We start from the raw sequence: 21,741 nt of genomic DNA, 5'->3' as shown, positions 1-21,741 counted from the left end.
GAGTGTTTTGGCTGGTGTTTGAAAGTTTAGGGTGCATGTGGGCATTTTTTCCTAAGGGCAAGACTTAGGTATAGTACTTAGGTGTTGTTCCTTAGGTTCTCATTTTAAAATTCTGCCATGTGAATTTTTTCTCATGGAATGGAAGTGTATTTTTTAATTAAGTAGCCACATGACTAAATCTTAAGAGGGAAACTTAAGGAACAACATATAAGGTATTGTACCTAAGTTTTGTCATTTCTCTAAATTCATGGACCGAGGTAGACTTGGGCAGTGGGGGGCAATGGCCCCCCCTAATTTTTTTTATAAAAAAAATTAGTATATATATAGCTACTAATTTTAGCAATTTCATTCTATAAAATTACACTTTGCTCTCCTTAATAATATTATCAATTCTTTTAAAAGTAAAGCTATAGTCACAAACTTTTCTATAACATTTTTATAAACTGTTGATGTAGTAAATTCTTATTGATTTACATCTAGACTTACCACTTATATCACTTTTTTACTTACCAATAACCACTCATCATATCAACAATTTGTAAAAAAAAAAAAAGAAGTAACTCTAGCATTTTCCTCTTTTTAAATGCCATAAAAAAAATTTATAGGTACAAGCTCAACAAAAATTACCAATAATAAAGCTAAAAACAATTAAGTTGCAATCAACCAATTTTACCTAAAACAAATAATAACCCAATCCTTTAAAAAATTTTAAATAAAATAATTTTGTCCTTGCCAACAACAATGCACACGTCAAAAGCACAAAAACATAAAAAATAAAAAATAAAAAATAGAAAATCTCTTAGTAGTTAGTTAAGTAGCTAAGTTGGAGGCTAGAACTACCGCACATAGCCAATAGCAAAGCCGCCTCCCCTAACTCTAAATCCTGGCTTTGTCCCTACCTAAATTCCATTCCAAATCCCTTATTCAACTTCTACATTTATATTACTATTTAAGGGGCTTTCAAGCCGTTTTAATTGTGGACTTTAAGTCTTGGATGTCCCAAAATATCCCTTCCTTGCTCACTTATGGAAGATGGATAGATCCATAAAATAAAAGTTCACAATTTAAAATTCTTAGCAGTTTACAATCTCCTTATCTCCTATCATTTTTTAAATTTAAACAGAAGAATCATATTTTCCTCCTCATCTCTTATTATTTTTTAAATATAAATAGGCACATTCTAAAATTACATTGTAATCTTCTTATCTCTTATCATTTTTGAAATTTAAACGGACACATATTTTCCGCCTCATCTTTTATCATTTTTTTTTTTTAATTTAAACAAAATCTCTAGTCATTCAACAAATTCGAATTCACCACATATTTTTAGTACACGAAAAGAGATGAAGAAATAAAAAATTATGATTATATACCCAAAAAAAAAAAAGCCTCATTGCGACGAGGCTAGTTTATTACTTATTCCTTTAGAAAATGAGAATATAAAGAGTAATCTCTTTAGGGTCTGTTTGGTTGGAGGGGTAGAAAAGTGGGAGGATGAAAAATTGTGGGAGGATGGAAAATATATAGTTTTCCCTCTTGTGTGTTCGTTTGGAGGGGTGGAAAAGTGGGAGGGTGAAAAATGTAATTTATATAAATTGACTATTATACCCTTGTTACATAATATGTAAGATATAGATTTATTTGTACTCATTACATAATATAAAATGTTCGGGTAATGTTGAAAAAAAAAACGTTTAGTAACGTTGAAAAAAAAAGAAAAAAAAAACGTTCAATAACGTTGAAAAAAAAAAAAGATTAGAAGTATCAGGTGGGATGGAGGCTTTTTAATAAAAACCCTCATCTCAACGTTTTCTCCCCACAGATTTCCTCTCAATTTGGGAGGAAAATATTTGTGGGTCCGGGAGGAAAATTTTCCTCCCGGTTTTCCATCCTTCTTTTGTTTTCTCTCCAAACGAACAGTGAAAAATGCTTATTTTTCTCCCTTTGTTTTCCATCCTCCCTATATTCACTCCAAACAGACGGGGCTTTAGCCTTCGGTGAAGGTATCTTATGAGACTTGTATTTGTGGGATTCACAAATATTATGAGAGGAATATTTTATAAGGATTTTGATAACACAATAATTATTCATTTTTTGAAAAAAAATATTCAAAAATTGAAAAAATATTGACAACTTTTTCAAAAAATTTTACTATAAACTGAAAAGCACACGTTAACCGAACTCATAATACCATTTTGTAAAATCAATTTTTCTTCTCCCACTCGTTATTGTTTATTGGGAAATGTTAACTTATGCACAGTCTCTTTAAAAAAAAATCCGTATTCCAAGAAGGGCAAGGACAAATGATTTTTATTAAAAAAAACAACAAACCACCCCAGACAAGTGTTGGGCGAAACTTTTTCCTGTTTTCCCGTTTAAAGCTCCCAAAGTTGGGTGTCGCCTTAGATTCTCTCTCTTTACTCTTAACTCTTTACTTCACTGCTTAGATACTCTCAATATTCCCAACAAAGCAGAGCAAATCAATGAGTGTTGTTGCGGCGGAGAGACCCACAGTTGGGGTCTCAAACCTTCCTCAAACGATCACAGCCCACGACCTCCGTCACTTCCTCGAATCCCAGCTCGGCGGTGACTCCATCTTCGCCCTCGAAATCTCCACCGAGCACAAGCAATGGAAGCCCCGAAGCTTCGGCCGAATCCAGTTCACCACTCTCGAGACCAAGTCCAAGGCCATGTCTCTCACTCTCACCTTCAAGTCCCACACTCTCAGACTCTCCGAGACAACCTACGACGACATCGTCGTACGCCCCGTGAACCCCAAGCACCGCCTCGACAACTGTATTTTGCATGTGGGTTTTGTCGCTCGAGAGGGTTGCATGAGCGTGTTGGATTCTTGGGAGGGTGTGAGGGTCTGGGTTATGCCCGAGAGAGAAAGGGTAGAGTTCTGGGTTTGGCAAGGTGGGGAGTGTTATAAACTCGAGATTATGTTTCATGATATTTTGGAGACTTTTCGGAGTCGTTTTGCTGATGGGGATGGCGATGCCTTGGTCTTAAAGGTTTGATTTTTTTTTTTACTTTTGTTTTCTTGCTCTTTTGGTATATCTTTTGTTGTTTTATGATGAATGTGTTGTAGCTTGTGCTGATTTTGTTGTTTGTTTTTCGTAGGAAAAGAAACAAGTTTTGATTGTTTGTAGGAATAAGAATGATGAATGTGTTGCAACTTGTGTGTGTGTGTGTGTGAGTGTTTTTTTTTTTTTTTAATATGAACAGAAACAAGTTTTGATTGATTGTTTGGCCTGTCTTGGATTGTTTGTAGGAATAAGAATGAGAGAATAGGGAGCAATTTTATGCCTTTTATTACTCTCTAGTTTAGTTACAGAGCTAGATAGGGTGTTAATGGTTTCTGCTAGTGTATCTGTTGATTGAATTATGTTGTGTTATTGGTACATTGGGTTGATTTGTGGCTTTTGGGAAACTCTGATTGGTGAAAAGCTTTCCCCTTGGGAAACATCAGCACCATTAATGGATCACCCTTGCTGTTGTCAAACGGCTTAATTGGGAGATCCTTGGGTGGAGAGGCAGTAGTCTCTCAAATTTGCTTCTTTTTCCCAAACATGGGTGGTAAAAGCCTGTTTAAAATCGAATTGAAAAGCTTTGAGATTTTGGTGGAGGAAGAGGACTTGTTTTCAACCCGAGAATTTACAAAATAGGAAGATTCCATTATGTATTATGTGGACTATTTGGAGAACACGCAGTTAACGTACATTTGAAATGGTTGAAAGTTCATTGTTGGAGATAAAATATTTGTATGTACATTCTTTGTATGATTGGATGGCTGCTTTAAGCAGTCACTTTTTTCTAGTTTGGAGGAATTTCTTGGTATATATTTGTAGCCTCCCTACTACACTTCTTGTTTACAGGGAACATTGCCGTTTTTCCTTTTCAATTACTTATTAAAATAAAAATAAAAAACAGAGATTTTGCCGATTTATCTGTCAATGTTTCTGGATTTTCTTTTTTCTTTTTTTTTTTTGATAAGTAATAAAAATATATTAAAAAGAAGAGGGGTGTTTCCTGAGTATACAGGAAGTATACATCAAGGACAAAAACAAATCAAGTGCAAAAAGTACAAAAGTCCATGAAACCATGGACTGAAGATTTTTTTTTTTTTTTCTTTTTTATTCTACTAAATAATGAATGCATCTGTGAATTACCTGCATGATGTAACTGACAACCTTTTTGAGAATTCTTTATTAGGTTAACTTGATAGTTAATCCATAGAGGTGGAGACGATAGTGAGTTTAACTAAATTTATCTTGTTGATTAGGATTCAAGGATAGGTTTGTATTGATGAATTTTTAGAGTTTATTTATAAATAGGATAAGTTTTGACTCTATTGCAGGAGACCTTCGCATATGAATTAGTAAAGGCATAATTAGCTTAGTAATGATTAAATTCCCTCTTAGGCCTTTATATTGGTAAAGTCTCTGTGATGATGCATGAACAATGCCAGCTGTATAAGGATGGATGTTTTACTCAACCTTGTAATACCATTTGCTTGGGGTTGTAAAAGAGGGAATAAGTGGGAGACTGGGAGTTTGTAGCATACAACACTTGGATGAAATTAGCCGGAATGACTTTCTCGGTTCCATTTCGCATCTGAGGGGGTCGTTTTCTGAAGGTAAGAGGTCAGTGGCTCTCACTTTTGTGCCAAGGTCGTTAGGACCTTTTCTCCCTGACCTCTTTCTGGAGTTGGTGCGAGCTGGACCAAGGGGTTTGGGGGTAGTGGGTCAGGAGGTTAATCCTTTTTTTAGCAAGGAAATTTGCCTTCCTGGGGAGGTTATGATTGTGGAGGAAGCAACTGTTTTTTCTGTGGGAGAGGCTGCCTTTCCTCTGCAAATCTTTGATCCGAGTGGTTCAACAACCTTGGCAGAGTTGGAGGAGGTTGATGAGGTTTTTAGTATTGAACCTAACATAGATATTTCTGGGTGGGTGAAACACAGAATTCCTGGCTTTAGTAAATTGGTTGGGTTATCTATGACTCGACATGAGAAATTGTGCATTGCTCTATTACAGAGGCTTGAATCAGAGATGGAGGCAGCCAATGTGTTACACAGGAAAGTAATGGGCAGCAATAAGGTGGCTAAGTCCAAAAATAAGGGTTGCAGGGAGCTGCAAAACTTATTTTCTTCGGTGAATTATGACAGAAGATAGAGGGTGGTCTCGTGATGGTGTTTGTAGTTGGGGATACCTAAGTTTTTATGAAGATAAAAATGATTTCGTGGAATGTTAGAGGTTTAAATGATCCTCGGAAACGTCTTGTGGTGAAGAACTTGTTGCGGGATTGGAAGTGTGATGTTGTCTGTTTACAAGAGACAAAGATTGCTAGTATGAATAGACAGCTGGTTTGTAGTTTGTGGGGCTGCCCTTATGTGGACTGGGCTGTCTTGGAGGCTGATCGAACGGCTGGTGGTATTTTGCTTATGTGGGACAAAAGGGTTTTGGATAAGGTGGAGGTTATGGTTGGTTTATTCTCGGTGTCGGTAAAGTGGAAAGGGGTGGGGATGGGTTTATTTGGGCTTGCTCGGGCGTTTATGGCCCAAATGAGAATGTTGAGAGGGGCCTCAGTGTGGGATGAGCTAGTGGGAGTTCGAAACAGTTGGAGGATTCCGTGGTGCCGCTTTGGGGACTTTAATATAGTTCGCTTCCTAGCGAGCGTAGGGGAGAGACTCGTTTGTCCACGGCTATGGAAAAATTTTCTCGAATTTGTTGAGGACCTCAACTTGGTTGACTTGCCTTTGGAAGGAGGTAGCTTTACTTGGTCCAATGGTTCGATCAACCAATGATGTCTAGGATTGATAGAGTTTTGGTCACTTCCGATTGGGAGGATCATTTCCCGCATGTTACTCAAAGGATCTTACCCCGTACTTGTCTCGGCACCACACCAATTCTCTTGGAGGTGGGGAATGGCAAGGGGGAAGAGTCCTTTCGCATTTGAAAATATGTGGTTGAAGCCTGAGGGATTTGTGGATAGAGTTCAAACCCGGTGGAATCAACATTCCTTCGTAGGTACTCCTAGTTTTCAGGCCTTGGCGAAAAAATTAAAGGCTCGAAAGAGGACATTGTGCAATGGAATCGTCGAGAGTTTGGTAATGTAGCGCGTCAAAAGAAGCAATAACTGGAGGAGTTGATAACCCTAGATGCCAAGGAGGGGGATGTAGGTCTCTCTGATGGGGAGATTGTTCATAGGGCTGGTTTGAGATCCCAGGTGGAGCATCTTCTTTCATTAGAAGAAATTTCTTGGAGACAAAAATCTAGGATGTTATGTATCAAAGAGGGGGATAATAACACCAAGTTTTTTCACAAAATGGCTAACTCCCATAGACGCTCTAATCATCTAAGGACTTTGGAGGTGGATGGGGTGGTCTATGAAGAGGCCTCCGAGGTAACTTTTCAAGCTGTACAATTTTATAAAAATTTGTACAAGGAGACTGAGGAGTGGAGGCCTTTTGTGGAGGGTTTGGAGTTTGATCGCATTGAGAACAGGGAAAGGGTTTGGCTTGAAAGGAAGTTTGAGAGAGAGGAGATTCTTCAAGTTGTTAGGATCTGGAAGGGGACAAAGCTCCAGGTCCGGATGGGTTCACTATGGCGTTTTATCATCATTGCTGGAAGGTAGTGGAGAAAGATGTCTTAGCGGTCTTTGAAGAATTTTTCCATCATTGCAAGTTTGAAAAATCCCTTAATGCGACCTTCATTGCTTTAATTCCTAAAAGGAATGGTGCTTCCAACATCAGACTTTCGTCCTATTAGTTTGGGCGGGGAGTGTGTACAAAATCCTGGCTAAGGTCTTGGCTAATCGCTTGAGAGTGGTTTTAGATCAATTGATTTCTGAGAATCAAAATAGCTTTGTGGGTGGAAGACAAATCCTTGACTCGGTTCTCATTGCGAATGAGTGTGTGGATAGTCGTGGGAAGAGTAGGGTCCCTGGAGTCATTTGTAAGCTCGATATGGAGAAAGCCTACGATCATGTGAATTGGGAGGCTTTGTTGTATTTGCTGAACAGGATGGGTTTTGGAGTGAAGTGGTGTAAGTGGATCCGTTCTTGTATTTCCACAATCCAGCTTCTCTCGTTTTGATTAATGGGTCCCTACCGATTTCTTTGGTAGCTCATGGGTTTAAGACGGGGGATCCGCTATCTCCTATGCTATTTTTGATCTTGATGGAGGTGCTTAGTAGGATGTCGAGAAGAATGGAGGGAGCCGTTTGATCCGTGGTTTTAATTTTCGAGGGTAGGAGGGATGGTGGGGAACGTGTTTCACATCATTATTTGCATGATACTATACTCTTTTGTGATGCTAATGTGGAGCAAATTCTTCATATTCGGTTGTTGCTCCTTAGTTTTCGTGCGGTAACAAATTTGAAGGTCAATGTGCATAAGAGCGTAATGGTTCCTTTAGTGGAGGTTTGTGATGTGCATGCTCTGTCGTATATATTGTTCTGCAGAGTTTGATCTTTACCTATGTTGTATATTGGCATGCCGCTTGGTGCTCCTCACAACTCCACTTCAATTTGGAACACAATTTTGGAAAGTATTAACCGAAAATTATCTGGATGGAAGAAGTTGTACTTGTCTAAGGGGGGTCGTTTGTTATTACAAAAGAGTACGCTTTCTAGTCTTCAAAAATAATTTCTATCGTTGTTGTCTATTACTAATCATGTGGCTAATAAAAATGAAAAGATTCAAAGTGATTTCACGTGGGGAGATAGCAAGATTCACTTGGTAGGATGGGACAAAGTTTGTGCGCCTATAGCCAATGGTGGCTTAGGGATAAGGAAACTTACTACCTTTAATAAGGCTCTATTGGGGAAATGGTTGTGGCGGTTTGGTAAGGAAGAGGGTCGTTTATGGAGGCGGGTTGTAGCTTCAAAATATGGGGAAGAGTGGGGGGGATGGACCTCAAAGCTGGGTAGGGGAGCTCATGGGTGTGGTTTGTGGAGAAGCATCCGTATGGGTTGGGAGGATTTCAGTAAAAATTGTCAATTTGTGGTTGGGTTGGGGAATAGGGTGAGGTTTTGGCAGATGGGTGGTATGGGGATCAACCTTTTCGGTTGGCTTTTCCTAGGGCTGGCATTGCCATTGATAAGGAGGCTTCGTTGAAGCTTCTTTGCATAGGCAGGGGGCGGAGGATAGAAGATCTTGGAATGTTCGGTTTAGTAGATTTTTTAATGATTGGGAGATGGATGAAGTGGTCGGTTTCTTCGTATGTTGGGTGCTATAATCCCTCCTATGGATGTTGGTGACCTGGATGAGCCGGAAATTGAAGCGTAATGGGGCTTTTGACATCCGGTCGAACTATTACAAATTAAGAAATTCTCCTTCAACTATCTTTCCTTGGAAAGCTATTTGGAGAGTTAAGGCCCCTAGGCGAGTTTCTTTTTTGTTTGGTGCGTAGCTTGGAATAAGATCCTAACGGGAGACAATCTCGAGATTGAGGAGATTGGTTTTTGTGGATTGGTGCATTATGTGCCGTCATGGTGGAGAGACGGTAGATCACCTGCTTCTTCATTGTGAGGTGGCCTATCGGTTATGGAGCTTTGTTTTTATAACTTTTGGCTTGGCTTGGGTTATGCCTAGTTCGGTTCCGGACTTTTGGATGGTGGAATTGGTTGGGGAAGCATTCGTCTCAGATCTGGAATTTAGTCCCGTTGTGCATCCTTTGGTGTATTTGGAAGGAGCGGAACCGGAGGACTTTTGAGGATTTGGATAGCTCTAGAGATCAGTTGCTTGCTTCTTTTTGTGGAACTCTATTTGATTGGTCTCGGGCGTGGGGACTCACGTCTAGTGATTCCCTCCCTTCTTTTCTTTGTTCCCTTCTCTTTTTGTAATTTCTCTGTTGTTTGGTTTTCTCTCTTGTTTCTCTTTGTTTTCTTTTTCTTGTTTTTCTGGGTTGCTTTGTGTTTTTCAGGCATAGAGTAACCTTCGTATATATATCATTCTTACTTATCAAAAAAAAAAATTACCATTTTTCAATAACTATATCTATCTTCTGACATTACTTACTCCTGTTGATTGGTTTCTGGCTTTAGAATGCTCTGACTCAAAGTGTACTAATCTACTCTCTCAGCTCAAGTATGGACCGAGGATCTATCAGAAAATTTCTGGACCTGATATAACTTCAAAATTTAGTGCTGATCGGTACAATTTCTGCAAGGAAGATTTTGACTTTCGTTGGGTTCGCTCAATAGACTTTTCCAGTAAAAAGTCAATTGGACACTCAACTTCATTTTGTTGGGAAATTGAAGGATTAACGAGTTCAGATTTTTTTACAAGTTTCCCCCATTATAGAGAAGATATGAATGATCTAATTTTAGAGGATGGAGAGGAATTCTCTTCAAAATCTGAGATAGTTCCACTTGTGAAATACAAATCAGCCTCTAACTTAGCATATGAGATCCTTTTCCAACTCAATTCCCTTGTCCATACCCAGAAAATTAGCCTTGCTGCAGGTACTGATCTGATTGAGATACTTAGCAAGAAAGATGTTGAAACTGCTCTTATGGTTCTTCAGAAGTTGCACAAGCTAAATTCCACTTGTTATGAGCCTGTATCATTTGTAAAGACTCAATTACATGTCCAAGAAAGAAACCGTAAGAGTGTTCCCCCCTCTTCCTACAATAGATTAAAAGATCAAAATGTAATGAGTTGTCATAGAGCACTAATTACCCCGTCAAAGATTTATTGCTTGGGTCCTGAGTTTGAAACTTCTAATTATGTGGTGAAGAATTTTGCAACATATGCTTCAGACTTTATGAGAGTTACTTTTGTTGAAGAGGATTGGAGTAAGCTTCCTGCAAATGCCATTTCCACAAGTGTCCAGCGAGGTATTTTTGCCAAACCTTTTAGAACTGGAATATATCATCGCATATTGACTGTTCTTCGAGATGGGATTGTGATTGGAGATAAAAGATTTCAGTTTTTAGCTTTTTCTGCTAGTCAACTGCGATCAAATTCTGTTTGGATGTTTGCTTCTAATGACAAAGTAAAAGCAGAAGATATTAGAGAATGGATGGGGTGTTTCAACAAGATTCGCAGTGTATCTAAATGTGCAGCAAGGATGGGTCAGTTGTTCAGTTCCTCTATGCAAACACTTGAGGTCCCTGGACAAGATGTAGAGATTATTCCTGATATCAAAGTGATCACGGATGATATTGAGTACTGCTTCTCAGATGGCATTGGAAAAATTTCTCAGTCTTTTGCTTGGCTAGTTGCTCAAAAGTGTGGATTAAATAAAACCCCTTCGGCATTTCAAATTCGATATGGTGGATTTAAAGGTGTTGTCGCTGTTGACCGTAATTCCTACCGGAAGCTATCTCTGCGTAAAAGTATGGAAAAATTTGAATCAAAAAACAGAATGCTTAATGTCACTAAATGGAGTGATTCCATGCCTTGCTATTTGAATCGAGAGATTATTACCCTCTTGTCTACCTTGGGAGTAAAGGACGAAGCATTTGAGGCAATGCAAAAGGAACAACTGTGTCTGCTGGGCAAAATGTTGACCAATAGAGAGGCAGCTATAAAGGTCTTACAGATATTGAATGGATCAGATTCTAGAAACATTCTGGTAAAAATGCTGCTTCAGGGTTATGAGCCAAATCAGGAACCTTATCTCTCAATGATGCTTCAAGCACATTATGAGAACCTCTTGTCTGATTTGAAAAGTAGATGTCGAATATTTGTCCCAAAGGGTCGGATACTGATTGGTTGCCTGGATGAAACCGGTATTTTAAATTATGGCCAAGTGTATGTCCGCATTACCATGACAAAAGCAGAACTGCAATCTGGGGATCAGAGTTTCTTCCGGAAGGTGGATGAGACAACATGTATAGTAGTAGGGAAGGTTGTTGTGACCAAAAACCCTTGTCTTCACCCAGGAGACATCAGAGTTCTTGAGGCTATCTATGAAGTGGAATTAGAGGAGAAGGGTCTGGTGGATTGCCTTATCTTCCCTCAGAAAGGACAACGGTATGCTTCACATCTCTAGATTAATTGTTTTTAATTTACATATTTGGATTAGAGTCAGCAATTATTATGGCTGCACCAGATATGGTACATTAGTGAGGTGTAATTATTAGAACCATTGCATTGCTTAACCTTTATTTTACCGCAATGATTTGACAATATCATGAAAAACTCCTCTTCCTAATTTGACTATCCTAAAGTATTTAGGTCCTCAGATTGTTACAAATTACAAGATCAGGTTGACAGGTACAATTGGCATATGAACTGTAGAGTTTACATTTGGGCATGTCACTGTGTAGTGATGTTAGGCAGTCAATTTCATATTAGGGATATGTTAATATTGACTTGGTTTTAGTGGAAAATCTGTATTCCTTTCCTCATGGAGTTCTCCCTTGTTTATTATTGTTGTTAAAGAAAATTATTGATCTGAGTTTACTACTATTTTTACTACTTCCTTTTTGTTTTTTTAGATGATGCATTTACTCTTTATGTCATTAGTGATTGCGACAATCTAATGCCTTCTCTCAGGAGCAATTTTACATAGTATCCTGGTTAGCAACTACTCTTGAAACCCAGTTTCCCTTGTTAGGAAAAGGAAATTTTCATTTCATTAGTGATTGTGACAATCTAATGCCTTCTCACAGGAGCATTTTTAGTTAGCATCCTGGTTAGCAACTACTTATGAAACCCACTTTCCCTTGCCAGGAAAAGGAAATTTTCATTTCATGCTGTCTAACCACCTTTACCTGCAGTTAACATCTCATTCTGTTTAGTCACTTAACTGCACTGGGCAATCATTTCCTACAACAATGTCTTGAGCTGTGTGTTATAACAACACATAATAGGGCATGAAGAGATGGTTAGTTCTTAAACAGAAAATAATTGTGTCAAGAATTCGTGTCCACAGGCCACATCCAAATGAATGCTCTGGTGGTGATCTTGATGGAGACCAGTTCTTCATAAGCTGGGATAAAGATCTGATCCCCTGTCAAACTGAGGCCCCAATGGACTACACGGGGAGAAGACCTCGGAAAATGGATCATGATGTGACCTTAGAGGTATATTTTCTAAACTTAGTTTTACCCTATAGAGTTGAAATAGAAGTTTAATTATATTTTTGTGATTTATTTTATTGCTCTTCTCATTAGTCTGGGTGAACTTGCAGGAAATCCAAAAGTTTTTTGTTGATTACATGATCAATGATACTTTGGGTGCCATCTCTACTGCACATTTAGTTCATGCTGACCATGAGTCAGATAAAGCTCGAAGTCAAAAATGTCTTGAGTTGGCAAACCTTCACTCAATGGCCGTTGACTTTGCAAAGACTGGTGCACCAGCTGAAATGCCTAGGGTTCTGAAACCAAAGGAGTTTCCAGATTTCATGGAGAGGCTAGACAAACCCATGTATACCTCCAACAGCGTATTGGGGAAGCTCTACCAGGCCTTTGTTGAGTCAGCAGTGCAAGAAAGGCCAAACTTGGTCTGGTTGGAGAAGTTTGCTAAAGAAGCTTATGATAATGATCTTGAAGTGGACGGTTTTGAGGCCTTCCTTGAAACTGCAGAAAGACACAAAGACCAGTATATAGAGAAAATGAGTACCTTAATGAAATATTATGATGCTGAGAGTGAGGATGAATTGCTAACGGGTAATCTGCGGAAACGTGCAGCATATTTGCAGCGTGATAACAGGAGATATGGTGATTTGAGGGATCGGATTTTGCTCTCAATGAAGAGGCTACAAAGAGATACTAAAGAATGGTTTGAAGATTGCTGCAAAATGCATGAGCGTCAGCAAATGGCCTCAGCATGGTATCATGTTACTTATCACCCTACTTATTGCCGGGAAGGCCTTAATTACTTGAGCTTTCCATGGATCGTAGGTGATTATTTATTGAACATTAAAAATGTGAATGGCAGAAAAGTTCGCATAAAAACAGATCATATGTAGCCAGTTTGTGTTCAGGAATTTATTCATGTTGTACCCCTTGCAGGATAATGAATTGTTGTTTTAATCTGGATTGATTGGGAAAGTACTTTCCCCTTGTAGATGACTCTTCAGCATGACATATGAGCAATGACCAAGTTAAGATTGTTACCCAAATATGTGCCTTAGGCCATTGATATAAACTACCAATGACAGTTAGAAGCAGTGTGGCCGATACCGTACAGGTACCGGCCGTACCGGTCGGTACATACCGTACCGGTCAGTGCACCGGTACCGGTACACTTCTATATTGTACCGGAAAAAATACCGGCTGTACCGGCCGCGTACCAGCCATACCGGCCAATTTCGAGCAATACCGGCCGGTACAAAAAAAAAACTTTTTTTTTTTTTTAAATTTTTTAGTTTTGTAATTTTTGAATTTTTGTAAAGGCATAATGGTAACTTATTTATATTAACTTCTTAGTATTATTTGTTTTCTTAGTATGCAATGAACAACTAAGCTTTCTATTTTTTATATTGTGTTTTTTTTTTTTCTTTTATTTGATACTAAAGTCTAAAACTATGAATAATTTGTTCTGAATTGAGGTAATGTTTTATAATAAACTTTTATATTTACTATAATATAAGTGAAATATTATATGTTTATAAACATGGTTATAGAGATTTTGGTGTGTGTATGTATGTATGTGTGTATATATATATATATATATATATATATATATATATATATATATATATATATATATATATATATATATATATAAAATAGCGGTAAACTCGAAACGGTACACCGGTATTGACCGGTATCCGAAATATATCGTACCGGTGGCCAAACCGGTACAGCCTCCGGTACGGTATTGACTTCCTTGGTTAGAAGGGCCAAAATGGCCTAATATTATTGTTTACGGAAATGTATATCAATTTAACACTATTTTGGAAATATGTAGGGATTTACAATCTTTTTTAAATTCAAGTTTGTGAAACTCAAGTTTGCTGTGTAACTCGAGTTTTTTGAAAAAATTACCTTCAAAATTGCCATAAAATTTTTTCATGGAACTAGAGTACCATGGAAAACTCAAGTTCCCAAACTCAAGTACCCAAAAAGTAGCAGATCTCTATATATTTTCGTAATAGTGGTAAATTGATATATATTTCGGTAAACAGTACTATTGTGACATTTTGGCTCCCATAGAAGTCATATGCAGAGGTTATATCTTATGTTTTGAACAATCATGTATATCTGCCTTTTATGCCTTGTGTGCATGTTTCATACAAATTTGTCTTGCTGAGAATGCCTCAGGCTGCCTCATTTTCCTTCATTTTCATATTGTGAGTTAAGGATTAAGACTTTAGCCAAATTTGTAACAAAACTTTATCTATTATGTATTATTATTTTAAGGAAAATGGTGAATGTTAGGAATTCAAGTTGGCATAAACCAAACAGATGTGAGTTAAAGTCTAAGGCTCCAACCAAATTTGTTGCCAAACTACCAAATTTGTTGCCAAACTTTATCTATTATCTATTACTAGTCACAGACCTGCGCGTTACACGTGATAATTTTTAGATAAAATACTATTTTAATCTCTAGACTTTATAAAGAGTTAAAAAAAAAAGTTTTATCGTATTTTTCATAATCTTGTCTATAACATTTGTTACCATTATCATATATTTATTGGTTGATAATTTGCATAAAATAGACATGAAATAAGAGGTAGAACTATTCAATAAATTTTTATTTAAGTCATGGTGTAGGAAGATTATGATTATAAATTTATATAAGATTATGATTATAAATTTATATATATATATAATTTTCCTAGTTAGAGTTTGATTAGTTTTAAGTTTAAATTTATAGTCATCTCTATTTTATCTCTTACACCTCTTGACCACCTTTTTATTTTCCAAATAACGTTTATTAATTGACATTTGATTTCATTTTTTTTTCTTCCTTCATTTATTCTTTATTACTTTGTATGTTCCCTTGCTAGTTGTAAATTTTATGGTTATCAATAAAAAATAGATATCATGGATGGCTTAAATAGTTACGTTAGTGATATGTCAAAGGGTTTTTTTTTTTTTTTTTTCCTGAATTTTCAAGGAAATATGAAAGTCATTACTCTAGTTTGGTCTCAATCAATTAAGATATCCATAATATATTAACGGAAGTAATAATGAGCCTTAAATTTTTTTAATGTATGAAGTAGTTAGGTTACTAACATGTCAAAGGTTTTATAAAAAAAATTTAAAAATAATTCCAAGGAAATGTAGAAGGCCTTTTTTTTGAAAAAAAAAAATTGTGACTTTTTGAATTGTAGAAATATGATTGTTTTAATTACCTTGTTTATAGATTTCATTATAAGTTATAAACATCTAAATTAAAGTAGGTGAATATATAAATGCAAAATTATATGTAAAGTTAAGATAAATATGTATAGATAATTTTTTTTATTATTATTTATGAATCATTATTTCATTGTTTACTTATAAATATCTAAATTCAAGTTTTTTATTGAGAAAAAATCTAAATTAAAATAGATGAATATGTAAAGGTAAAATTATATGAAAAGTTAAACTACCCAAAATGAACGTTTAACCACTTGTAAATGTGTGTGTTTTGAAGTCTAAAAGTATACACAATTAATTTAGCTCGAACTATATAACTATGAAAATATTGTTGTGAGTGGTTCCATCATTTGAAAATTATCAAGTTTGGTGGCTTTACAAAATAGATATTTCATTTTGCAAAAAACTTTACATGAACTCCTCTTTTGTCACAACTTTTTTTTTCTTTTTGCCGAAACAACTTAAGAATATTAAGACTTAAGTTAACACATTTGGTAGTTGTAAAACATGTCAGTGATACGTAAAATAGAAAGGTTTAAATATTTAAAAAAAACATTTTTAGTAGATTGTTATATAAAACATTTTTTTTCTCAATATTTTATGTAACTTTTCCTATAAGATCAATATTGTTGGCCTCCTTTAAAGATAATAAATAATATTTTTGAGAAGAAGAAGAAGAAGTAGAGACAATGCTAAGACATAATATAAAATTATTAAGTTTGCGTGATTTAAATTTGTGACAAAAAAATATTAATGTATTTATGATAAAAGTTTTTATCTAAATGATATATAGTGGTTCATATTTTTTTAGACTTGATTCAAAAAGTTCATTCTCAATAGCCTTTTAAATCTACAAATTGCTCAATCTATAGGCCTAGACACATTCAAATAGTGCTATCTAAATTATAAATTATATGACTCTTTATCACACAAATATAATAATTCCCTCAATGTATGGTAAAGGAAGGCATGTTTGTGTCTAGCCATTTTCTTGATTTGTTCTACATAATTTAATAGTATGTAAGATATGACTGGATTTAAATGTTTAATAAAATAAGATAAGAAGGAAAAAGAGTATATATAGCAATAAAAAACAAATTATCCAAGTCATTCTATGTAATATAATAACATTATATTATTATATACTATATGTATAATGCAATATGATAATATTTAATCAAATAGAATATAAAAAATAATAATTAAAACACAAAACTAAATTGCATCAACCCAAAGTAAAATTCTAATTAACACAAAAATTCATCAACGTAAAGAATTGATGAAATAAAAATCAAACAAAAAATGAAAAACAAATTGAGAGAGAGAGAGAAGTAACATTTTTTGTGTGAGAAAACTATGCATAGAATGAAAAAGAAAATGTCAAATTTATAGTAAGATGTTGAGAATAAGAAGAGTCAAAATAAAGGAAGATAAAAAGGTAGAGAAATAATGATATTAAGGTAGAAAGTAGTGGGGAGATGAAGAGGTAAAAGGGAGGGATAGTTTTGGAAAATTAATAATAAAAATAATGGTTAAAAAATATTTTAATTTTTAAATTATGGAGTTTTTAAGTCACCTTAAATGAGAAAATGTTTAAATTTATATATATAAATTGGAAACAAAAAATGATGACATGGTTACTGATATGGCTCAACGTGAGTATAACAACATTAATTAATGATCTTTGCATCCAACATAAACTTAGTTCTCATACTTCTACTACATACATTCAAACCTAAATAATTTAGTATATTTAAGCATATAGTATCCAATATCCCCAAAAAATTTTAAACATTACTCTCTTCAAATCACATCGCGTATGTACTTCCATTCTCCAATAGACCACTTGGAGGAACATATGAAATGAGCAACCACCACTTTTATTACTTCCATTGCGTTCAAATGAGTTTGAATGAAGGGAATTCTCTAGAATGCTTCTCTATTTTGCATGCAAAAATGCAATATCTTCAAAACTATCCAATATCTTCAAAGCAATTAAAACTTGGCTTACTTTGACCTGATAACTTACTTAGAAATAAGGGGAAACAAATAATAACAATTTATTACAGTGGAAATCATTTAGAAAATAGTGCAAATATATCCAAATGAGTAGGTATAACATCATTGTCTAAACATTTGGGACTAATCTTCAAAGTCGAGTCAGTCCATTGAGGAGGATATTCATCAAGGGTTTGTTGTAAATAATATTATGATGGGACATTTGTTCTTAATCTCTGGGGGTCTATTTCTAATAAGCCACTTGAAAATTAAGCAAATCCAAAATATCACTGTAAGAAACAGTTATAGCACCGAATTTGTCAGAAGTTTGATGAAACCTAACACAAAAAATGAACACAATAATTACATAATGGCAAGATAATAGGTCTATAATTTAGACAATATATAAACCATCAAGAAAATATATTAAAAGGCAACCTTTATAAAGAATAGTCCCTTTCGACTCATCTCTATTAGTATTAATAGTATTATTACAAACTCATATAATGTGTCCTCTATTGTAATTCCAATTCACATGAAAATTGCTCTAGGTAATATAATTTCTATTGCAATTTTGTTACAAACTGATTTGGAAGCTGAATTATGATGCGATGCATAACCGGTCAGTAAGTCCACGTCAATTCACAACAAAAATGTACTTAATGTCTAGTAGTATAGATCATTGTGAATTAAGTTCAATGCATAATTAACCATTATTCCTCACTAAAACAACCACAATAAATAGGACCCAAAAAGATCTAACCTTGGCAACTGAATCCAATACAATTGACACAAAAAAAGTGCAAATAACATTAGATATCCATGCCCATCATTGTAAATTCAGTTCAATATATAATTAATCAAGCGCCCATTAACCATTATTCCTCACATAAACAAACCCCAAAAAATACCAAAAAAAACCCACATTTATAAAATTTATACCTGGAATATGGCTTGCATAGTACACTCTGCAGTGGAGTGCTCTACTGTTTTGGCTTTCAATAATCTGCCCTTTACTAGTCTCACTAACAATCTGCAAAGATCATTTTATTTTTAAAGCATTTACTAAATTGTTCCAAGCAAGAACCCACAAAAAATGATACATAGAAACAAACTAACCTATGTAAAAAAATTTTTAAAATAACATTAAAGCTTGAAACACACAAATCAAAAACTTATATGACAATTTCAAATACCATATGTGCTATTCCTAGGAACCACAATGAATCACACCAAACTAAAACTTATATGACAATATTAGTTAGAGCCTTTGAGGTATGTATCATAATTTGTGTGAGGGTATGAAGGAGCAATTAAAAAGTTAAAATAAAAAATCCAAAGGCAGGCTCTAGAAACATTTGAAGCAAATCTTTGTACTTAATATTTTAGGGAAAATGGTGCTTGTTAGGAATTGAGGTTGGCCTAAGGCAGACCCAACAGATGTGCCCTTTTGGTGATGTAATGTACGGCAAAAAATATAAAGATTACGTACAAGCAAGAAAAAGTTATAGTGAAGTGTATATTGCGTGTAGGTTGTATTTGAGAAAACTAAGCCTGGAAATCAGATTACTTTGAAGATGACAGCAGTCACAGCAACTATGAATTTTTTTATTTTTTATTTTTTGGGGGAGGTGGGGTGGGGGGACTAGTTGTCCGTTTCATTGGTTTCATGCTTTGAAATTGCACTTTTTCATAATATAATTTTTATAAACTTCAATTTTCTCTACTTACAGTTTAGCCAAACAGTCCATTTTCAAAAAGTCAAAAAATAAGTATTAGTAGCATTAATAACAAAGAAGTCACGGAATTAAACAACTTTATACTATAGGTACTTTCATTTAATAATGTTAAAAGTTTTGTAACTCAATAAAATAATCTAATTCTACTGCAAAGAATTTGGGTTCAAATCTCACATCCAGTACTTTGATGTAAACAATAAAAGAAAATGTCATTAACACAATGAGATTACAATCCAATTGGCATCTTCCTATGTCCCCATACCGCGAGCTCTTTTCTCTCCCCTTCTCCTCCCTTAAATAAAAAATAATAAAAATAAAATAATAATAGATAGAGTCCCTTGACTTGTACACAATTATGTACTTGATTTATAAATGCTTATTAATCAAGGAGTATTTGGGTCAAAGGTAATTCCACACTCTTATTTGGGAGGGCATATGTTCAATCCATGAAGGCTTGGTACTTTTTACTCCCAAGGAGTTGTATATCTTTGATACAACTACTACATTTATTATTCACATAAAAAAAATACTAAATTTGTTTATTTTATATTTCTTTCTTTTCTAATTTGTAAAAGGAAGATGCTTCTAAAACATCCAAGTACCCACAATAGCCCAATTCAAGAATAACATGAGATTAGATTCGTATCCCTATATCTTTATTAACAAACAAAGGAATTCAAGAATAGTTCTTTTTACGATAAGTTTAGGGCCTTTATTTAATTTATCCCCACAGAATAAACTCCCTCAACACACAACAAAGAAAAGTTTATCTTCTGCCTCCACATATAAAAAAAATACAAATAAAAAATACTTTATCCTACACATCCTCTTCATAATTGAACACCTTTATAGACCACCATCATCCAAAAAACTATAATAAAGTTTCAAATCCAAAAAACTATAATAAAGTTTCAAAAACAGATATCTAAAAGAGAAAGAAAAATTAAAATTATGTGACATCTTATTAATAAAATAAAATAAAAAGGTTGAGTGAGATGTTGATAACATTAAAAACAAGCAACTGATGTCTAGCTGTGCATATGTAGTCAATTATGTGATGTGAGCACAATTTTTGCAAGAAATAAAGATATTGATGGCCGGTATTCACAATAGCTTTTTCTCATGTGTTAGACGATCTAGTAATTCAATAGCGCACTTTTTAGTTAAGTTTGCTAAATATATCTCTAATGATGTAACTTGGATGGAAAATCTTTCTCCTCCTGCCTTAGAAGTAGTCTTGTTCTTTGATCTAAATGTTTCTCGGATGTAAATGTTTCTTTCACGTAAATGATAGTTTTTTCTTTTCCTAAAAAAGAAAGATAAAAGAAAGAAAGAAAAAAAAAGAGGGACGAAACACTTAATTTTAAAAGTTTGTAGTCAGTTCATCTAGATTAGAATCCTCTTTCTCTCTAAAAAAGAAAAAAGAAAAAAGAAAAAAAAGAAGAAGATTAGAATCCTCTATATCCACTTTAATGTCGGCCATTTTCCATAGCTGACTCACAAAATATTCTCAAAATCCTGGTTACTGGATGTACCCCTAAAAAGAAAGAGATCTGTGACCAGGGTAGTCAAGTCTGCCTATCAAAATTCACTACTCTGTTGAACTATGACCCGTCTAAAAGTCAAAATCAGCTCAGTTCTGCATTAGCTTAGATGCATTGAGTTGCTTTTTTAAACCCATTAATCAGAAAGAAATCAGTTTGGAGCCGTAATTGTTTTCACATTAGGAATTGTGACATTTGAGTAGATAATATAATGCAATTAGTAATGATTTCAAATAAGAATCAGTAATGATTTAACAACTTAATAATTGTAAAAAATATTTTGTAGGTAACAATACTCCACAAAGTTATTTTAACTTTGGAAATCAAATTCTTCCTTTGTTTCACATTAAATGAAAGTTTGTAATACTAAATATATACATTAAAATCCCTCAAAATTAGTCTGAGGTAGATCATGCATGTGTAGAATTAAACTGAGTGGCGAAGTAGAATTTTAGTTATAATGGACAAAATTGAGCAAAATTAATTGTGAAAAAATAATTGATATGACAAAATTTAAAAAAAAAACAATTAAATAAAAGTATATATAACTTGTTTTTTTTTAGAATTAAAATAAAAGTATATATGTTTCACAATATGAAGTTGGAAAAAAATAATATGCGACATCTTTCATAAAACTCAATTAGTTAGCATGCTTTCTGAATCACATTGGGATAGTAACTGTCAAAAAAAAAAATTTTAAACACAGATATGTAAGGAGATATGCATAATATATCTTAATAAGATATAATTAGAAAAAAATAAAATTTAAAAGTAAATTAAGAATACAAATTATTGTAAAAGTATTAAAAGGTATGGTAATTGTCAGGTAATTTAGGCCTCGGTTGTACACTATACAATGAAATTTATAGATTAAGTCCAGTTGTATCAATTTAACCAATGAATTTGTAATCAATTTTTTCACTCAAAAAAAAAAAAGTTGTAATCAATTTAAAGAAGGAAGCATAAGGCATCACCAATAGCAATTGAATCAACCACAATAAATATGAGACAACAATATGGTGACGAAGTCGAAAACCAATGGAGAACACTCCAAATTCTAAAAGAAAAACCACTAAAATGAATTCCTTCCCCCAATCTACTATAATAAAGAGGAGTTGTTACAATTGAGGTTGAAACCTCTAATCTAACCCTCGATCAAGATCTTTGAACTCTTTGATTATTTGGAGGCTTCA

At 34.5% G+C, this 21,741-nt stretch overlaps 1 protein-coding gene across 1 annotated transcript; it reads left to right on the top strand.

Annotated features, from left to right (window-relative positions):
* Nucleotides 1-2,357: 2,357 nt before the first annotated feature.
* On the top strand, nucleotides 2,358-13,079 carry LOC142631909 (RNA-dependent RNA polymerase 2-like). Its single transcript, XM_075806260.1, has 4 exons — nucleotides 2,358-3,014; nucleotides 9,084-10,981; nucleotides 11,886-12,036; nucleotides 12,144-13,079. Exons 1-4 carry the CDS (start codon nucleotides 2,484-2,486, stop codon nucleotides 12,924-12,926), a joined length of 3,363 nt encoding a protein of 1,120 aa, XP_075662375.1. The 5' UTR covers nucleotides 2,358-2,483; the 3' UTR covers nucleotides 12,927-13,079.
* The last annotated feature ends 8,662 nt before the right edge of the window (nucleotides 13,080-21,741 follow it).

Source organism: Castanea sativa, chromosome 4 (assembly GCF_040712315.1).
Source record: "Castanea sativa cultivar Marrone di Chiusa Pesio chromosome 4, ASM4071231v1".
NCBI lineage: Eukaryota > Viridiplantae > Streptophyta > Magnoliopsida > Fagales > Fagaceae > Castanea > Castanea sativa.
This window is presented reverse-complemented; position numbering and strand designations above follow the sequence as displayed.

What these genes read in the sequence shown, in the direction of transcription:
- LOC142631909 (XM_075806260.1), top strand. Translation starts at nt 2,484, where the DNA reads ATGAGTGTTGTTGCGGCGGAGAGACCCACAGTTGGGGTCTCAAACCTT. An exon ending in TTCCCTCAGAAAGGACAACG is followed by an intron (nt 10,982 to 11,885) that starts GTATGCTTCACA and finishes TCGTGTCCACAG; the next exon opens with GCCACATCCAAATGAATGCT. An exon ending in ATCATGATGTGACCTTAGAG is followed by an intron (nt 12,037 to 12,143) that starts GTATATTTTCTA and finishes GTGAACTTGCAG; the next exon opens with GAAATCCAAAAGTTTTTTGT.